This window comes from Muscardinus avellanarius, assembly GCF_963383645.1.
Source record: "Muscardinus avellanarius genome assembly, chromosome: 3".
Taxonomy (NCBI): domain Eukaryota; kingdom Metazoa; phylum Chordata; class Mammalia; order Rodentia; family Gliridae; genus Muscardinus; species Muscardinus avellanarius.
Genome location: NC_137788.1, coordinates 117,811,649 through 117,830,418, shown reverse-complemented (window position 1 = coordinate 117,830,418; position 18,770 = coordinate 117,811,649). Strand labels below are relative to the sequence as shown.

General features: G+C 49.7%; 2 protein-coding genes across 5 annotated transcripts in view; one reads left to right on the top strand and one right to left on the bottom strand.

Annotated features, from left to right (window-relative positions):
* SETDB1 (SET domain bifurcated histone lysine methyltransferase 1) overlaps nt 1-14,044 on the top strand; it is a gene marked incomplete at both ends in the record, with an annotated part of 54,359 nt that extends 40,315 nt beyond the window's left edge. For 2 of the 4 annotated variants that reach the window (XM_080692067.1, XM_080692066.1), the window contains 8 exons: nt 6,180-6,349; nt 8,255-8,865; nt 10,235-10,263; nt 11,013-11,145; nt 11,385-11,550; nt 11,945-12,156; nt 13,748-13,836; nt 13,930-14,044. In XM_080692067.1, the coding sequence (XP_080548193.1) occupies nt 6,180-6,349; nt 8,255-8,865; nt 10,235-10,263; nt 11,013-11,145; nt 11,385-11,550; nt 11,945-12,156; nt 13,748-13,836; nt 13,930-14,044 (1,525 nt within the window). Of the gene's footprint in view, nt 1-6,179; nt 6,350-8,254; nt 8,866-10,234; nt 10,264-11,012; nt 11,146-11,384; nt 11,551-11,944; nt 12,157-13,747; nt 13,837-13,926 lie in introns of all 4 variants that reach the window. The other 2 variants (XM_080692065.1, XM_080692064.1) reach the window with 1 other exon arrangement.
* Nucleotides 14,045-15,379: 1,335 nt separating this feature from the next.
* Nucleotides 15,380-18,369, bottom strand: CERS2 (ceramide synthase 2; the record flags this gene model as incomplete). Its single annotated transcript, XM_080692638.1, has 10 exons — nt 15,380-15,520; nt 15,914-16,067; nt 16,176-16,282; nt 16,457-16,585; nt 16,742-16,834; nt 17,035-17,085; nt 17,177-17,234; nt 17,424-17,542; nt 17,655-17,772; nt 18,197-18,369. The coding sequence occupies 10 exons, from the start codon at nt 18,367-18,369 to the stop codon at nt 15,380-15,382; spliced, it is 1,143 nt and encodes a 380-aa protein (XP_080548764.1).
* Between the last annotated feature and the right edge of the window lie 401 nt (nt 18,370-18,770).

Here is an 18,770-nt window from a genome sequence, read left to right as displayed (position 1 = left end):
CGAAAGTAGAATGCCCCTGGGTTCCATCCCCAGTACCGAATAAAAAGAAAAGAAAATAGGGAAGCCAGGCGTGATGGTGCACACTTATAATCTCAGTACTTGGGAGGCTGAGACAGGAAGATGGCAGGTTCGCTGCCAGCCTCAGCTGCTTAGTCCCTCTGCAACTCAGTGAGACCCTGTTTCAAAATAAAGAATAAAAAAGCAGGGCTGGGGGTGTAGCTCAGAGGTAGAATGCCCCGAGCTCCATCCCCAGTACTGCCGGAATAAAACAGAAGACCTAGGGATGTAGCTCAGTGTTAGGATGTGTGTCTAGCATGCTTGATATTGTGGGTTCAGTCCCAGTACTACAAAAAAGAAAAGACGCCCAGACAGGTCTGAGTAACTCCAGAGCAGATGAAGACTACGGGAGAGGGAGAGGTTTGCAGAGTACATGGAATACTAAGCACATGTTTTGATTAATAAAATTCTGAACCTTTCTTTTCATGGGTCTGGGGATGGAACCCAGGGGCATTTTACCTCCAAGGTACACCCCCTGCCCTATTTTTTTTTTTTTTTTTTTATTCTTTATTTTGAAACCGGGTCTCACGGAGTTGCAGAGGGCCTCACTAAGTAGCTGAGGCTGTCCACGAACCACGATCCTCTGGTCTCAGCTTCCCGAATGCTGGGATTACAAGTGTGCGCCACCACGCCTGGCGTAACCCTGAGTTTAATTCCCAGTACTGCAGTAAAACAAAACCAACAACAATAAAATCACATGGTTATTGTGGAAAATAAAGCAAGCACAAGGAAGAAAAAATTGTAGTACTACCATTTATTTAAAGAATTAAAAAATAATATGGTTTGGTGGGAAGGAATAAGAATTCTTCAAATAGAGTGGTGTGTTAGAAAGCACATATAACACATTTTATGGTTATATTTATTGAAATAGTGAATCTGCTGTAAAACTACACAAATATTGATTCAGTAAATTCCATTTTGTGGGCAAGCCAGATGCTTTATACTGTAAGAAATATAAAGAATGTTAAGAACCGGGCGTAGTAGCGCACCTTGTGATCCTAGTATTGGGAGGCTGAGGCAGGAGGAGCACAGGCTCGCAGCCAGCCTCTGCTACTTAGGCCGTCTGCAATAGTGTGAGACCTTATTTCAAAATAATGACTAAGCTGGGCGTCGTGGCGCACAATTGTAATCCCTGCACTTGGGAGACAGAGACAGGAGGATTATGCAGGTTTGACCCTATTTCCAAATAAAAAATATTAAAAATAGGTCTGGGAGTGTAGCCCTGAGGTAGAAGGGTACCATCCCTATTGCCACCAAAAGAAGAATAAAAAATAGGGCTAGCTGGGCATGTTGGCACACGCTTGTAATCCCAGTGCTTGAGAGGCTGAGACAGGAGGACCGTACAGGTTCGAAGCCAGCCTCAGCTACTTAGTGAGGCTCTTAGCAATTTAGTGAAACCCTGTTTCCAAATAAGTATAAAATAGGTCTGGGAGTATAGCCTGAAAGTAGAAAAAACCTGGGTTCCACCTCCAGTGCCAAACAAAAAAAAAAAAAAAAAAACTGGAATATGGCACTCCTTTGCTTAAAACTAATAGTTTCCAGTGGGCGTGGAGGCGCATGCTTGTAATCCCAGCATTCAGGAGGCTGAGACAGGAGGATCGCGGTTCGTGGACAGCCTCAGCTACTACTTAGTCCCTCTGCAACTCAGACCCTGTTTCCAAATAAAGAATAAAAAAATGGGGCTGCAGATGTAGCTCAGAGGTAGAATACCCCTGGGTTTTATTCCCAGTACTGCAAAAAAATAAAAGAAATAAAAAATAATAGGTTCCATAGCACTCAAATTTTATATTAACCTTTAACTTTGGGTTACAAAACTGGCTCCTTTATCTCTCTCTCTGCCTCCAAAGTCACTCCAGCCGTGCTGATACTTGTCATCCCTGCGTCCCGGTCACCCCGCGCTCCGGCCCTCCTGGGGACTTGGCGCTCACTGTGCCGGCGCTCGGCACCCTTCTGTTGTTCTTTGTGTGGCTGGCGTCTCTAACCTTGAGCTCTCAGTGTTAATCTCACCTCCTTAGAGAAAGTCTAGGGTCTCTCAAAACTAGGCCCTTTCCACTCCCTAATTCTCTCGATTGAGCGCCACCTTGGGTTCTTCACAGTGTATGGAAGGGCTTTATGTGTCAGCTCAGTTCTCCTGGTTTCCGCATTGGTATATAAGCTTCATGCGGGCGGGCCTGGCCTTTCTCCTCCTGGTCTGCACACCATTGTATCACTGGCAGCTAACTTGCCGTAGTGCCCGGCTAGTGATAGCTCCGGAAACAAAGGTTATGGGCTGGTGGCTGATCGTGTGACCACGCTGAAGGTGTCCTGCAGTGGTCTCAGACCTGAGCTCTAATTCTTGGCCTTGCTACTTTCCAGCTGATCCTGTTTTATCAGCTAAATACAGGAGATATTAACTAAATAAAATACACTCTGTGTGGTATTTTCTTTACTTTTTGGTGTTGGGGATGAACCCAGAGGCCACCTACCTCTGAGCTACACTCCCAGCCCTATTTTACTTTTTTTTTGAAAGTTTCACTAGATTGATAAGAGTCTCACTACTTACTGGGATTACAGGCCTGCGCTTAATGCCTGGATTACATGCCTGGCTCAGTAGGATCACACAGCGGGCGTGGTGGCGCAAGCTTGTAATCCCAGCATTCCGGAGGGCTGAGACTGGAGGATCGCGGTTCGCAGACAGCCTCAGCTACTTTAGCGAGGCCCTCTGCAATTCAGTGAGACCCGGTTTCAAAATAAAGAATAAAAAATAGGGCAGGGGGTGTAGCTCAGAGGTCGAATGCCCCTGGGTTCCATCCCCAGACCTGCAAAAAAAAAAAAAAAAGAAAGAAAAAAAGGATCACACGGAGTCTTTTCATGTCTGCTGGTTACATGGCATTTTCAGTTTGTGAAAATTCACTGAGTGATAATCTTAGAAAGTTAAAAGGGCAAACTCTTAGAGGGCTGCTCTGCAGGCAGAACAAGTGAATTCATATATAGCATTTATGTAAGACCAGACACCAATCGTTTTTAATAAGTAGAAAGTGCCCTTATCTAATAGCCGGGTGTGGTGGTACACTTCTGTCATCTAGTATGCTGAGGGCTGAGCCAGGGCACGAGTTCAAAGCCAGCCTCAGCAACTCAGTGAGGCACTCAGCAACTTAGCAAGACCCTGTTTCAAAATAAAAAAATATATAGTAAGTCTGTGGGTAGAAAGCCCCTGAGATGCCATCCCTAGTACACAAAAAATACAAATAGGGCCGGGCGTGGTGGCGCACGCTTGTAATCCCTGCGCTTGGGAGGCGGAGACAGGAGGATCACGCAGGTTCCAAGCCAGCTGTGCTGGCTTTAGAGACCCTGTTTCCAAAATAAAAAAGTATAAAATAGGTCTGGGAGTGTAGCCCGAGGTACAAGCCCTAGTACTGGGCTTCCAGGAACCCCAGTACCACAAAAAAAAAAAAAAAAAAAAAACAAATAGGGCTGGGGTTGTGACTTTGAGGCAGAATCCCCCTGGGTTCAATCCTTAGTACTGCAAACCATACATACAGTCTGGGAGTGTAGCTGAAAAGTAGAATGCCTCTGGATTCAGTCCCCAATACCAAAAAATAAGGATGCTCTTTATCCAGAGGGTATGACTAATGCCATCAACCAATTGTAGTTATCTTTCCAAAAGTAAATGCCTCCTAAATTAATATATCTATCTATCTATCTATCTTCCTGTGATCTTCCTGGCTTTCTTATTTATTTATTTACTTAGTGGTACTGGGGGCAGAACCCAGAGGCATTCTACCTCCAGGCTATACTCCCAGCCCTATTTTATATTTTATTTGGAAACAGGGTCTCCCTAAGTTGCTAAGAGCCTCACTAAGTAGCTGGGGCTGGTTTAGAACCTGAGCGATCCTCCTGTCTCAGCCTCCCAAGCGCTGGAATTAAACGCTTGTGCCACTATGCCCGGCTATTTATTTTTGAAACAGGGTCTTGATAAGTTGCTGAGGCTGGCCCCAGACCTGAGAATCTCCTCTCTCAGCCTCCCAAGTACTAGTTTGTTCTCTTTATTTATTTATTTATTTTTTTATTTTATTTTATTTATTTTTTATTTTTTATTTTTGGTGGTACTGGGGTTCCTGGAAGCCCTTCTACCTCCGGGCTACACTCCCAGACCTATTTTTACATTTTTTATTTGGAAACAGGGTCTCCTAAGCCAGCACGCGTGGCTGGCTTCGAACCTGCGCGATTCTCCTGTCTCTGCCTCCCAAGCGCGGGGATTACAAGCGTGCGCCACCACGCCCGGCCTTATTTATTTTTTATTTTTTATTTTTTATTTTTTTGTGTTTGTTGCTGAAGATTTAATCCAGGGCATTCTACCTCCAAACTATATTCCCAGCCTGATTTTTTTTAATTATTTATTTTATTTATTTATTTTTTTTTTTTTTGCGGTACTGGGGATGGGACCCAGGGGTATTCTACTCCAAGCTACACTTCCAGCCCTATTTTTTTCTTTTTTCTTTTTTTTTTTAAGATTTAAAGAAGTTTATTAAAAAGGTAGAAATACAGAAAATAGTTACAGCCCCATGCCAAAATGGCATGAGGGGGGAGGGTGGCCCGGGCCAACTCGCCACTCCCAAGATACAGCACCTGAAAGTCCCTGTAAGGTACCTCCCCCAGCAAGGTGTGGCAGGGTGTCTCCTTTCATGAAGGTCGACCCCTCCTACCATCCTAGCTAGCTTATCATGTAGATCTGTCTTTAGATAGAGGAAGGCCTAGTTCTACTCTCCTAAGATCTGTCTTTAGATAAAGGCCTAGTTCTCTCCTATTGGACTTGTTCGATACTTTTAGTTATGTTAATTTACATTGGAATAGTTGCCTTAGGCAGAAATCAAGTCCTTGCACAGATTTGCTCCTCACCCAGTTTTTGAAATATATTAATAATCATAGCTTTCTCAAATCTTCCTAGGCCAGTCCCAATACTGGTACATTCCCCTCTTTGTCTAGTAACTTCCTGACACCTGTCAGGCCAAAGGTAGATACAGAAAATACATTTTGACATTTACAATTGTACAAACATTTAACATGAGCTAATTTTACATCAGTTTTTTCCCCTCATTTTTATCACATGAATGTACCCCTCAGCAAAGGAATAAGGACGTCGAGTCGGTCATAAACTGCTTCGAGCTGTACAGGGGTGAAGTTGGGGGGCCCAGCTTTAGGGTAACATTCATGCATGTAGTTGGCATGGGGGAATCAGATGGGTCTGTGCCGTGTGCGTCTATGACGATCCAAAGGGCCTCGATAAATGTCTGTCAGGTTCTGTCTGTTGGAAAGCTTTAACCCTATGAGACAACACTCACAGGTTTAACCATGAAAACCTTAACATAGCACTTAAATGAGAAAACCTGTTTTGCTGACTTAGGCTGAAACACACAAAAGTGGGATGTATTAAGTTTATTTTGCACCATGTGAATCCAGAAATTAGTGCTGTGGAGACCTGAAATAGGCTTTGGAATAAAGATTTTAGATTATTCAATGAGTACCAGGTCATCTGGACAAAACAGAATTTACCCTTTTCCTCTGGCACTGTTTGAAGTTTACTTAAGACTTGCTGGTACGCTGACAATAGGGTAACATTGTTATCTAGGACTATATCCCAGTCAGAAAAGATCTAAAAGTTTCCCCTGGCATATGAGTGAAACCAGGCTGCCAATCTTCACCTGGACATGTGTTTCTAGATTGCTTGCCTGGTGGACTTAACAAGCTTATTTTTTTTGGAATTAATTTATAAGGCAAATTTCAAATCCCTGTATGATATGACTTAGTCTCCTGTAAGTTTTTTCCGGTAAACAACCTTGAAGCCAGTTTTAAAGAATTATTACAGACTTTGGGGTCTCCCAATATTTTTTATTCTTTATTTGGAGACAGGGTCTCACTGAGTAGCAGAGGGCCTAAGTAGCTGAGGCTGTCCGCGAACCACGATCCTCCGGTCTCAGCCTCCCGAATGCTGGGATTACAAGCGTGCGCCACCACGCCCATTTCATACACCCATTCACTTAGATCATTACCTAATTTTTAATCATCATTCATGAAATGTTCTGTGGATTTCTATTACTCTACTGATCATGTCAGGACTGATTTTATCCTAACCTCCTCCCTAGGGTCTACGAGTGTAACAAACGCTGTAACTGCGACCCAAACATGTGTACAAACCGATTGGTACAGCATGGACTACAGGTTCGGCTACAGCTCTTCAAGACTCAGAACAAGGGCTGGGGAATTCGTTGCTTGGATGACATTGCCAAAGGCTCTTTTGTCTGTATTTATGCAGGTTGGTGATAAATACACACAGTGCTTCTTGGAGTTGGGACATGGTGGGAAACTGATCCATAGGCAAGTTGAAAGTGCTTAGGTGTCGGGGAGTGATTCAGTAGTAGGGTGTGTGAGACCCTGGGTTCAGTCTCCAGCACCACAGGAAAAATGGGGACTAAACCCAGGGATGTTCTCTCTCTGAGCTAGATCCCAACTTTAATTTACTTAATTCTTACTTACTTATTTTGAAGTACTAGGGATTGAACCCAGAGATATTTTACCTCTGAACTACAACCGCAGCATTCTTTTGTACTGCTGAGGCTGTCTTTGAACCTACAATCCTCCTGTCTTAGCCTCCCACTGCTGGGTTTATAGGTGTGAGCCATCACACTAGGCTATCGCAACAAATTTGTGTGTGTGTGTGGTACTTTGAGCCCAGGGGCATTCTACCTCCAAGCTACACCCCCAGCCCTATTTTTAAATACTTATTTTGAAAAAGGGTCTCACTAGTTGATAAGAGTCTCACTACTTGCTTGGGCAGTCCTGGAACCTTTAATCCTCCTGTCTCAGCGTCCCAAGTACTGGGATTACAAGTGTGAGCCATCACACCCAGCTTAGGACAAAATTTTTAAAATGAATAAAAAGTGCTTGACATTTGGTTTTTGGGTTGTTGTTTTGTTTGTTTGTTTGTTTTGTTTTTTGTTTGTTTGTTTGTTTGTTTGTTTGTTTGGTGGTACTGGGGTGGAACCCAAAGGCTCTCTACCTTCGGGCTATACTCCCAGACCTATTTTACACTTTATTTGGAAACAGGGTCTCACTGAGTTGCCGAGAGCCTCACTAAGTTGCTGAGGCTGGCTTCGAACCTGTGCAATCCTCCTGTCTCTGCCTCCCAAGGGCAGGGATTACAAGTGTGTACCACCACACCCGGCTGAAGTGCTTGACATTTGAACTGGGATAAAAAGGAAGCAGAGATTTTGTCTCTCAAAAACAGGATGAGTGCTAGGTACTGTTTGTGACCTATAGTTCCAGCTGCTCTGGAGGCTGAAGCAAAAGGATCACAAGTTTCAGACTAGCCCGGGCAAATTAGCAAGACCCTCTCTGAAAATAAAAAGGGTTGGGGCATGCACAGGCCTTGGGTTCACTCCTCAGTACTCCCAAAAGAAAGAACATGATGAATAATTTGCCTGTCTAGATGGATCAGCCAGGAGCACAGAACTTCATACAGACAAGAAGGGAAGGGCTTGGTATTTGGGACACTGATATTTCAGAAGAGACGCGATTCTGGAGTTCACTGTCATTTTCTCCAGAGATCGTCCAGCATAGCTAAGAACTGTCTTCCCATAAAGAGGAAGAAATGAGCTGACTGTGGTGACACACACCTGTAATCAGCAACTTGGGAGGATGAGGCAGGAGTAGTAAAAGTTTGAAGCCAGCTTTGGTAACTTAGCAACACCCTGTCTCAAAATAAAAAGGTCGGCCGGGCGTGGTGGCGCACGCTTGTAATCCCCGCGCTTGGGAGGCAGAGACAGGAGGATGGCGCAGGTTCGAAGCCAGCCGCGCGCGCTGGCTTAGGAGACCCTGTTTTCAAATAAAAAAAAAATAAAAAAATAGGTCTGGGAGTGTAGCCCAGAGGTAGAAGGGCTTCCAGGAACCCCAGTACCAAAAAATAAAAATAAAAAATAAATAAATAAAATAAAAAGGGCTAGGGAAGTATCTAGTAGGGTTCTCTTGGGTTCAGTCCCCAGTACTAGACACAAAAAATTTTGAACCACTACAATAAGCGTCCCTATACTGATGCACTTCTGTGGTGTCATCAAGAAAAGGGGACTGTAACTTGCAGGCATTGAGAGTAAACGGAGCACAGTGAGATTCTCAGTAAAAGATCCCATAACTCTGGAAGGTCTTTAATTCTCTTCATCCTCAGGCAAAATCCTGACAGATGACTTTGCGGACAAGGAGGGCCTGGAGATGGGGGATGAGTACTTCGCAAATCTGGACCATATCGAGAGTGTGGAGAACTTCAAGGAAGGCTATGAGAGTGATGTCCCTTGCTCCTCTGACAGCAGTGGTGTGGACTTGAAGGACCAGGAAGACGGCAACAGTGGGACAGAGGACCCGGAAGAGTCCAACGACGACAGCTCAGACGATAACTTCTGTAAGGACGAGGACTTCAGCACCAGCTCTGTGTGGCGCAGCTACGCCACTCGGAGGCAGACCCGAGGCCAGAAGGAGAATGGGCTGTCCGAAACGGCTTCCAAGGACTCTCGCCCCCCAGATCTTGGGCCCCCTCACCCACCCCTCCCTCCCTCAGTCCCTGCAGGAGGTTGCAATCCACCTTCCTCTGAAGAGACGCCCAAGAACAAGGTGGCCTCGTGGCTGAGCTGCCACAGCGTCAGTGAAGGCTTTGCTGACTCGGACAGCCGCTCATCCTTCAAGACTAGCGAGGGTGGGGGAGGCCGAGGGGAGGCTGAGAAGGCCTCCGCCACGGGGCTGGCCACGAAGGAGGAAGCAGACACCAAGCAAGCCAAGAAGGAGGTGAGCAGGAGGAAACTCGCCACGGTCTCACCACATGCCTTTGCATTTAGATTGTTTATGTGCTGGTTATTTCTGTGGCAGCCTAATTAATCTCCCCCTCAACCCAGGACATTCCTAGTATTCATTTAAAAGCCAAATTCTTCAGCCGAGTGCGGTGGCCCACGCCTGTAATCCTAGTACCTGGGAGGCAGAGACAGGAGAATCGCAGGAGTGAAGATAACCTCAGCACGGAGGCTCTCATCAACCTCTCAAGGCCCTGTTTCAAAATAAAAATCGGCTGAGGCTGTAGTTCAGAATTAGAATGCCCCTGGGTTTAATTGCCAGCACCAAAAAAAAAGACCAAATTATTTAAAATCTACTTTCTAGAGAAGGCAAAATATCTGATTTCATTCCAAAGTAGAGGGTTTGTTTTTTGTTGTTTATTGTTTATTTATTTATTTTGCAGTAGTGGGGGTGGGACCCAGGGCATTTCTACCTCTGAGCTATACCCCTAGCCCAATTTTTTATTCTTTATTTTGAAACAAGGTCTCACTAAGTTGCAGAGGGCTTCACTAAGTAACTGAGGCTGTCTGCAAACCCAGGATCCTCCCGTCTCAGCCTCCTGAATACTGGGGATTACAAGCATAGGCCACCATGCCCTGCTGTGTTTTTTTAAACAGTGTTACAAATTGCTTCTGCTAAATTAGAGAAACAAGCTGGGTATGGTATGGTATGGTATGGTATGGTATGGTATGGTATGGAATGGTACAGTGGCATACTCCCATAATCCTGGCAACTGGGGCAGCTGAGGCAGGAAGGTCACAGGTTTGAGGCTAGCCTGGGCAATTTAGTTGAGACGTCTCAAAATAATGAAAGGCTGGGAAGATAAAACCATGGGAGAGCACTTGCCTAGAATGAATGAGGTCCTCTGTTCAATCCCCAGTACCACACACAAAAAAAAGAGTTAAGTATTGATGTCAGGCCTGCAGTGTCAAAGCTCAGGCCTGCAGTGGCAGCTGCTGGAGAGGGTTGGAGGACTGCTCAGGCCCAGCAGCTAGAGGCCAGCCTGGCACCTCAGTAAGGCCCCATCTCAGAACAAAACAAGAAGTCTGTAGGTGGCCAAACTGCCCCGGGGTCCTGGAGCTGTGCTCATGGTGTTCTTTCCAGGAGCGTGTTCCGTCCTTGGGAAGGAAGGGTCAGAGGGCTCTGCCAGGGGAGCTCAGTGATGAGAATCTGGTGGTTACAGAGTGACTCTCCCCACGCCACCCACTTTAGATAGTGATGTACGTTCAGTGCCTAATGTCTTCGAAAGTCGTTTGAAGTAAATCTAATTATTGGATCTGTTACCCTGACCGCAACGGTATTCAGCTCTACACTTGCTCTTTTCCAGGACCCTGATGATCGGAACAAGATGTCAGTGTAAGTGTTTGCTTTTTTGTTTTTTCCCTTTCATGTTAGATTAAACCTGGCGCTGCTCTCCCACTGAGCTACATTCTAGCCCTTTTTTATTTTGAGACAAGAGTTTTACTGAGAGCCAGGCGTGGTGGCACACGCTTGTAATCCCCATTGAGGCTGAGACAGGAGGATTGCACGGGTTCAGAGCCAGCCGCAGCTACTTAGTGAGGCTTTCAGCAACTTGGTGAGACCCTGTTTCAAAATAAAGTACAAAATAGATCTGGGAGTATAGCCCAGAGGTAGAAAGCCCCTGGGTTCCACCTCCAGTACCACAAAAAAAAAAAAAGATCTACTGAGTTGCTCAAGGCTAGCCTCTAACTTAACCCATCCTGTCTCAGCCTCCCAAGTCACTGAGATTGTAGACCTGTGCCACCATTCCCTCCGCGCACACACCGGTGTGTGTGCACGGGCGCATGTGTGTGTTTTCTCCTAGGGATGGAACCCAGAGGCATTCTACCTCCAGGCTACATTCCAGTCCTGTTTTATCTTTTGTTTGGTAACGGGGTCTCCCTAGGTTGATGAGTGTCTCACTTGGTGAGGCTGTCTTTAAACCTGTGATCCTCCTGTCTCAGCCTACCAGGTACTGGGGTTACAGGCATGCACAGCCACGCCCAGCTTGTGCTTGTCTTTTTAACCTGTTTTTAAGTCTGCCCACAAAAGCTAAGAAAACATCGAATAACCTGACCCCATTTCATTCCTTGCCCTCCCATCAGAGTTACCGAAAGCACTCGAAATTATGGTTATAATCCTTCTCCCCTGAAGACTGAAGGTCTTCGCCGCCCAGCCAGTAAGACTAATATGCTGCAGAGCCGGCGACCGGGGGCCTCTGCCCAGTCCAACCCTGACGTAAGTGCCCTCAGGCTGAGCTCAGCCGCCGAGTACAGGGACATGGAGCAGTCCTGCCTCGCCAGGGCCTCCCCATAGCTACTCTTGGCCTCTTGAACCTTCAGCTTGGTGTCCTCCCTCGTTCTGTGTGATCCAACATCTGATCTTCCTCTTGCCACAGTCCCAGCCCTTCTGCCACACCACAGGTAAAAGCAGGACTCGCAGGGCCTCTGCATTTACTCTCTCCTTCCGCTCCCCAGGACGTCCTCACGCTGTCCAGCAGCACCGAGAGCGAGGGGGAGAGCGGCATCAGCCGGAAGCCCGCGGCCGGGCAGACCTCGGCCGCAGCAGTGGACAGCGACGACATCCAGACCATCTCCTCTGGCTCCGAGGGGGAGGACTTTGAGGACAAGAAGAACATGTCTGGTAGTCTGAAAAAATTGGGGGAGTGGTAGGAAGAAACAGTAGGAATATAAGTTAAGGAAAGTAAAAAAAATTGAGCGGGAGCATCTCTGGGAAGGCTAAACTATTGCTATTACTTCCACGTCCCCTTCCTCTTCTTTCCAATTTGTTGCTCTTTCCCTCAGCTCTTTATCCAGTAGATCTGATCCTGCTTGAAAAAAGCCTTGGCCTGAAGCCGAGCTTCTTGTTATTCCCCAGGTTAACGTGTGAGATAGATGAGGTAGATGGGCTGGGGACGCAGCTGACGCAGAGCACGCATGAGGCCCTGGGTCCCATCGCCAGCATCCCCAAATGGGGCAAGAGTTGGACTGTCCAGTCGTGAGGTAGGATGGATCCTGACCCCGCTTTTCCCATCTAGGTCCCACGAAGCGCCAGGTGGCAGTAAAATCAACCCGGGGCTTTGCTCTTAAATCGACCCATGGGATTGCCATTAAGTCAACCAACATGGCCTCCGTGGACAAGGGGGAGAGCGCGCCCGTCCGAAAGAACACGCGGCAGTTCTATGACGGCGAGGAGTCCTGCTACATCATCGACGCCAAACTTGAAGGCAACCTGGGCCGCTACCTCAATGTGAGGCCCTCCCCACCTCCAGAGGCGGGGGGGGGGGGGGGGGGCAGCTCCTGGCCTCAGGCTTTTAGGGCTTTTTTTGTTGTTTGTTGATTTTTTTTTTTTTTTCCCATGGTTCTGAGGATTGAACCCAGGGGCATTCTACGTCTGAGCCACCCCCAGCCCTGTTGTTTTTAGTTGGAAACAGTCTCATTAGATTGTTGGGTCTAGCTCTGTTGTCAAGGCTATTCTCAAACCTGCACCTTCTGGCTCAGACTCCCAAGTACTAGGATTATAAACATGTACTGCACCTGGTGAGGTTTCTGTTTCTTTTGGGTGTTTTATTTTGTTTTAGGTCTGGAGATGGAACCCAGGGGCATTCAACCTCCAAGCTACAACCTCTTCAACACTATTTTTTTAAATAGAGTCTCACTAAGTAGCTGAGGCTGTCCATGAACCGCAATTTTCAGGTCTCAGCCTCCCACATGCTAGGATTACAAGTGTGCGCCACCACGCCCAGTTTAGATTTGCGGAGGATTTCTGTGAACTGCGTTCCTCCTGTCTCAGCCTCCCACATGCTGGGATTACAAGCATGCACCACCACACCCAGCTTTCTGGGTTTTTTTTTTTTTTTTTTTTTTTTTTTTTTTTTTTTTTTCCTTATGGTGGTGGTACTGGGGTTCTTGGAAACCCTTCTACCTCCGGGATACACTCCCAGACCTAATTTTATACTTTATTTGGAAACAGGGTCTCTTAAGCCAGCACGGCTGGCTTCAAACCTGGGCAATCCTCCTGTCTCTGCCTCCCAAGCGCGGGGATTACAAGCGTGCGTCACCACGTCTGGCTTTCTGGTTCTTTTTTGTGTGTGTGTGATACTGGGGGTGGAACCCAGAGGCTTTCTACCTCCAGGCTATACTCCCCAGACCTATTTTATATTTTATCTGGAAACGGTCTAAGTTGCTGAGAGCCTCACTAAGTAGCTGAGGCTGGCTTTGAACCTGTATGATCCTCCTGTCTCAGCCTCCCAAGCGTGGGGATTGCAAGCGTGCGCCACCACGCCCGGCCTTTCTGGTTCTTTTAACACACTGTATAAACTCACTTTTTCTTGTTAAAAATTGACTTCAGAACACCGGGCGTGGTGGTGCCGGCAGAGACAGGAGGATCACGCCCAAGTTCAAAGCCAGCCTCTCTGGTTTAAGAGACCGTGTATCCGAATAAAAATATAAAATAGGTCTGGGAGTGTAGCCCTGAGAAGGGTTTCCAGGAACCCCAGTACCACCAAAAAAAAAAAAAAAAAAATTGACTTCAGAGCCGGGCGTGGTGGCGCACGCTTGTAATCCCAGCATTAGGGAGGCCCTTTGCAACTCCGTGAGACCCTGTTTCAAAATAAAGAATAAAAAATAGGACTAGGGGTGCCTCCCAGAGGTAGAATGCCCCTGGGTTCCATCCCCAGTACTGCAAACAAGGGGAAAAAAAAAGTACTGAGTCTTAACAGTCTTTCTGAACATGTCTGCCCTAGAGGGAGGGCCAGACCCTGTCATCTTCCCGCTCTCACCCCCAAGCCAGATTCTTCTGTTTTCCTGGTTCTGATTCGATGCCTTGCTTAAACTTGCAGCACAGTTGCAGCCCCAACCTGTTTGTCCAGAACGTCTTTGTGGATACCCACGACCTTCGCTTTCCCTGGGTGGCCTTCTTCGCCAGCAAGTAAGGAGGAGCGGGGATGGCTGCGGATTCCCAGGCCCCTTCTCATCTGCACTGCCTTCGCCACGCCCCATCCTTTCCTTTGCTTTTCAGGAGAATCCGGGCTGGAACGGAGCTCACTTGGGACTACAACTATGAGGTGGGCAGCGTGGAAGGCAAGGAGCTGCTCTGCTGCTGCGGGGCCATCGAGTGCAGAGGCCGTCTGCTGTAGACGCCCCGCGCCTTCCCGGCTCGCCTGTCCTCAGGGCTCGGGTCTTCCTGACTGCTGAATTCTGACCCCAAGTCTCTGGTCTAGCCACCCCCCCAGCTCCTGGATAGAAACGGGGGTTCTGGATCAGGAGCTCTTCCAATGTGGTGCTAGCAGGCAGAGTCCCGGCTTCCTGGGGCACTCGGGGTGGAGTCACGCTGGCCCCGGCCTCCAACCCGCCTTCGTTCACCTTCATGATTCTAGTAGACTTTCCTCCTGGAGCGGGCCATGTCTGTATTGTCCCTGGTTTGTATTGCTTCTCCAGTCTTTTTTAAACAAACTGTAAAACCGAGGTTGTGGTTTGGATCCTACCTCGGGCCCCACACACTGATCCGGGTCGTGAGTGGCCCGTCCCCAACCCCACTGGGCAGCTGTCATCAATCCTACACCTTCTCTACTTTTTGTTCTTACCGGATGTTATGTGACTGCAAGGAAGGCATACAAAGTTCTCTTGGTTTAGTTAATCCCCCTTCTCAGTTCCTAGTAGTTTGACACTTGTTGACACATTTTATTTAATCTTTAATATATTTTAATTAAAAAAAACCATTAACAGTACATTTTGGTCTGAAATGGTCCCTCTGCTGAAATGCCAGGTGCTAGCTGTAATTCTGTCTTCAAAACTGAAACCCCAAATATTTAATAAATAAAAATTAGGACTAGTTGCCATTCTACTCCACACCAGCTAGCCTAGCCGCAGGGAGGGGGGAGGAAGCTGTGAGATCTCAGGCCTGGGGTGGCACAGGGACGGCTGGCAAAAGGAACCCCAAGACCGCCGAGAGCCCCCAGTCCGGGCAGAGGTAGGGTCAGGGTCCTGTGCACCCTCCTACACCCAGTTCATGTGTCTTAGGGGAAAATACATCAGCTCAGCTTTGGTTTCCAGCCCAAGTTAGCTTAGAAAGGTGAGCCTTGGTCCAACTTTGGCAGAATGAGGCCCACAGATGGGACGTTAAGGCACAGCCCTGGCCCTGGGGGTCAGGGAGTCAAAGGCAAACCGCTAGGGCCAGATTCTCAAGAGGAATGTGAGTTGTAACCACCCAGGAGCTGGAGCTGAGGAAGGGTCTCGGAAGCAGTAAAGACCTGGCGGAAGAGGAGCCGAGACCATCGCCCTCCAGCAGGATATAACCAGCCTCCACCTGGGGACAGGCTGGTTGGAATTTGGTTTAAAGGCAGCTGGCTGACAGAGGAGGAGGGAGGTTACCGCTCCTCTCTCCTTTCTCCCAGAACTCGAGTGACCCTACAGGAAAGTTGGCTAGTTCCTTGGCTTTCTGCGTTAATCTGGGAGGTGGCAGGGACAGTGGTTCAGTCATTCTTGCGATGGTTGTTACTGAGGATGGGGTGCCCGTTGGCCAGGGGCCGGCCCTTGGCCCCGGCCCCACCGGAGGGCTCCTCCCCCTCTGAGCTCTCTGTTTCCTCGCGGTCGCTGCGTTCGTCTTCTACCACCTGTGGGAGTGGGTGAGAAGTTAGGTGAGTCTCCAGCCCTTGGGGCTGCCTCTCCAAGGTCTCACACCCTTCTGCCCAGGGCCCCACAGTGGTTTGTTTTTTTGGTGGTGGTACTGAGGATGGAACCCAGGGGCCTTCTACCTCCTGGCTATACTCCCAGACCTAGTTTATATTTTGTTTGGAAACGGTCTAAGTTGCTGAGAGCCTCACTAAGTAGCTGAGGCTGGCTGTGAACCTATGCGATCCTCCTGTGTCAGCCTCCCAAGTTCAGGGATTACAAGCGTGCGCCACCACGCCCAGCCCACAGTGGTTTCTTAAAGAGCCCCTGGCCTGATGAGTGGGGAGTTGGAGAGTCCGGAGACACGGGCCCTACTAAAGGGAGACAGCCTTCACCTTTCCAGTTATGAACTTGTGGGCCATGCGCAAAATGAGGTAGGCCCAGAAGATGTGCAGCATCTGTAGCACTCCCATCATGGCGTTGAAGAAGTAATAACCAAAGAAGGCAGGATAGAGCTCCAGTGGGTACACCAGGGTGCAGTGCAGGATCCTGCGGGTGCAGGGGAGGCAGATGGTGAGCGTGGCGCAGGGTGGGGAGATGCCTGGAGGAGGGCAGGACTCCTGAGCCCAGCCAGGGGAGGCCAGCCTGCCCGCTCACCAGAAGGGCAGGATGACCAGCCGGGTGATGATGAAGACCGTGGCGAAGACGATGAAGATGTTGTTGCAGGTGTTCTTCCAGCCGGCATAGTTGAACATCTTGGCCGACTAGGAGAAAGCCCCCATGGGCATCGTGAGCCCCCGACTCCCCCACCCGGTCGCTCTGTGTACCCAGCGAGCAGCAGTTGCTCTGTGCCCCCCACCCTAGTTCCAGACAGTCCCTCTGCGTCCCCCAAAAACACGAGAGCCCGTGCTGAGGCCTCTAGCTCGAGGGAACCTCACCTCCAGCAGGTAGTCAGAAGAGTCATGCAGAGCCATGATGAGCGTCCCGGCCCGGATGTAGTTGGCAAACCAGGAGAAGCTGAGGAGGATGATGGTGGCCACGTGGTGGATGATCTGCTCCTTGAAATCCTGCGGAGAAGGTGTGGGCTCCAGGGGACTTCCTTCCTCCTCCCCCCTCATTCCCATCCCCCAGGAGCTCCATCCAGAGCTCCTGGGAGTCAACACAGGCTGTTCACCCCAGGCCCGTCCTCAGCTCAGGTGACACTGCGTGGCCCCTTCACCCACCTTGCGCTTGACGTCAGAGGCCACGCTGAAGAGCAGGGACAGGTAGAAGGAAAGTTCAATCATGTAGTACCAGTACTGGGAAGGGACCATGCTCTGGGAGAGGAGAGAGCGGTCAGGGACCCCACAGGGACCCCAGAGGGGCTGGCTGCAGGGCTCCCCTTCCAGTCCCAACCCTCCCAGCCCCGGGGGTTATTCTGAGCTCCAGGGCTCATTCCTCTGACTCATGCTCCAGAAAGCATCTCCTCACCAGGATGCGCATGTCTCAGGCCACCCCACAGAGGCCCCTTCCGTACCTGGATGGGATATCCCTCCCAGACTTTCCTCAAGTCATAGAACCAGGGTTTCTGCAGAGACGGCGAGACATTAAAGAGATTCTGTGGCCTCACCCCACATCGCCAAAGAACCCGCTCCCACTTCCCGGTAATCCCCACTCACGTCCATGATGACGGCCATTCCGGCAATGAAGGCGACCAGGTAAAAGGTGAATCTCCAGCTGGAAGAGGAGGCAGAACTGACTGGATGGGAGGACAGTACAGCCTCCCAAGGCCCCCGATGCCCTGTCAAGCCATTCATTTAACCTGAACGCGCCCCTCCCCACATGCGGCCCCCTGGGCCCTTCCTCTCCACCCAGTTCACTGGCACCCACCATCCTCACCTGGCTTCCAGGAACCACCGTCCTCACCTGGCTTCCCGGAACTTCTTGAGCAGACTGGGCCGATCCTGGTTGCGACGGCGGCGGAACCAGCGCTCCACCTGGCGGCCGGAGAGCCCGCTCTGCCGGGACAGAAGGTCCACCTCTGCCTGGTATGGCACGGAAGCCCATCAGCAGCTGCCCTTTGGAGTCGCAGGGCGCCTACCAGCCTCGCCCAGGATCTGGGCCAGCCACAGAGCCCTGCCCGCCTGCCGCCCCTACCTGCTTGGGCTGCTTGCCGCTGGTCAGGTAGAAGTGCTCCAGGGTGGCGTTGGGAGGCGCCCGCAGCCGCGTCTTCTCCTTGACGTTCAAGAGGGCAGCCAGTGGCGTGGCCACGTACCTGGGGATGGGACTGGACGTGAGGCAGAGGTGTCTGGCTCTCGGAATGCTCCCAGCCCCCAGTCGGGGAGGAGAAAGGACTGCAAACTCAGGCAACTTCACCTGGCCTCAGTTTCCCCAGTTTCCAGGCAACCCCCTCTCCCCAAGCATTCTGGGCTGCCCACGGCTGACAAAGCTGCCTTGTTTGCTAGTGGCCAGGCGGAGTGGCAGGGAGAGAGAAAGAACAAACAGCCATTGAAGGCAAGTGCTGGAGGGTGCTCAGCCCTCAGGAAAACAATGGTGCCCTGGGGGTGGGGGCTGCAGTGGGCAGGGGCCGGGGTGGCCAGAACACCCGGGCGCAGGACTCAACAGCAAGAGACAACTGCAAGTCCAAGAGACGGTGGCTGGCAGCTGAGGGACGGCTGTGTCTAGGCCGATATGCTCACAGCTCGAAGAAGTATCGGATGATGAGGAACAGCAGGGCCAGGGGGAGCGTGATGTAGAGGTCTGCGGCCTTGGCGTAGACACGCCCATCTCGGTCTTCTAGATCCGCCCAGGTTAAGTTCACAGGCAGCCACAGCCGTTCCCACCAGAAGTAATCACACAAGGTCTGGAGCATCCTGAGTGAGGGAAGGAGGCCATCAGGAGGGCAGCCTCAGGGAGAGGGACAGGGGAACGAAAGCTTTCTCGGTGGTGTGTTAAAAGGTGCAGGGGATTGGGAGGCTGAGACAGGAGGATCGCACAGGTTTGAAGCCTCAGCTACTTAGTAAGACCCTGTTAACAAAATAAAAAATAGGGCTGGGAGTATAACCCGGAGGTAGAGAGCCCCTGGGTCCCCCCCCCCAGTACCACAAAAACAAAAGCCAGGCGTGGTGGCGCACGCTTGTAATCCCAGCATTCGGGAGCCTGAGACAGGAGGATCGAGGTTCACGGACAGCCTCAGCTACTTAGTGAGGCCCTCTGCAACTCAGTGAGACCAGGTTTCAAAATAAAGAATAAAAAGGGCAGGAGGTATAGCTC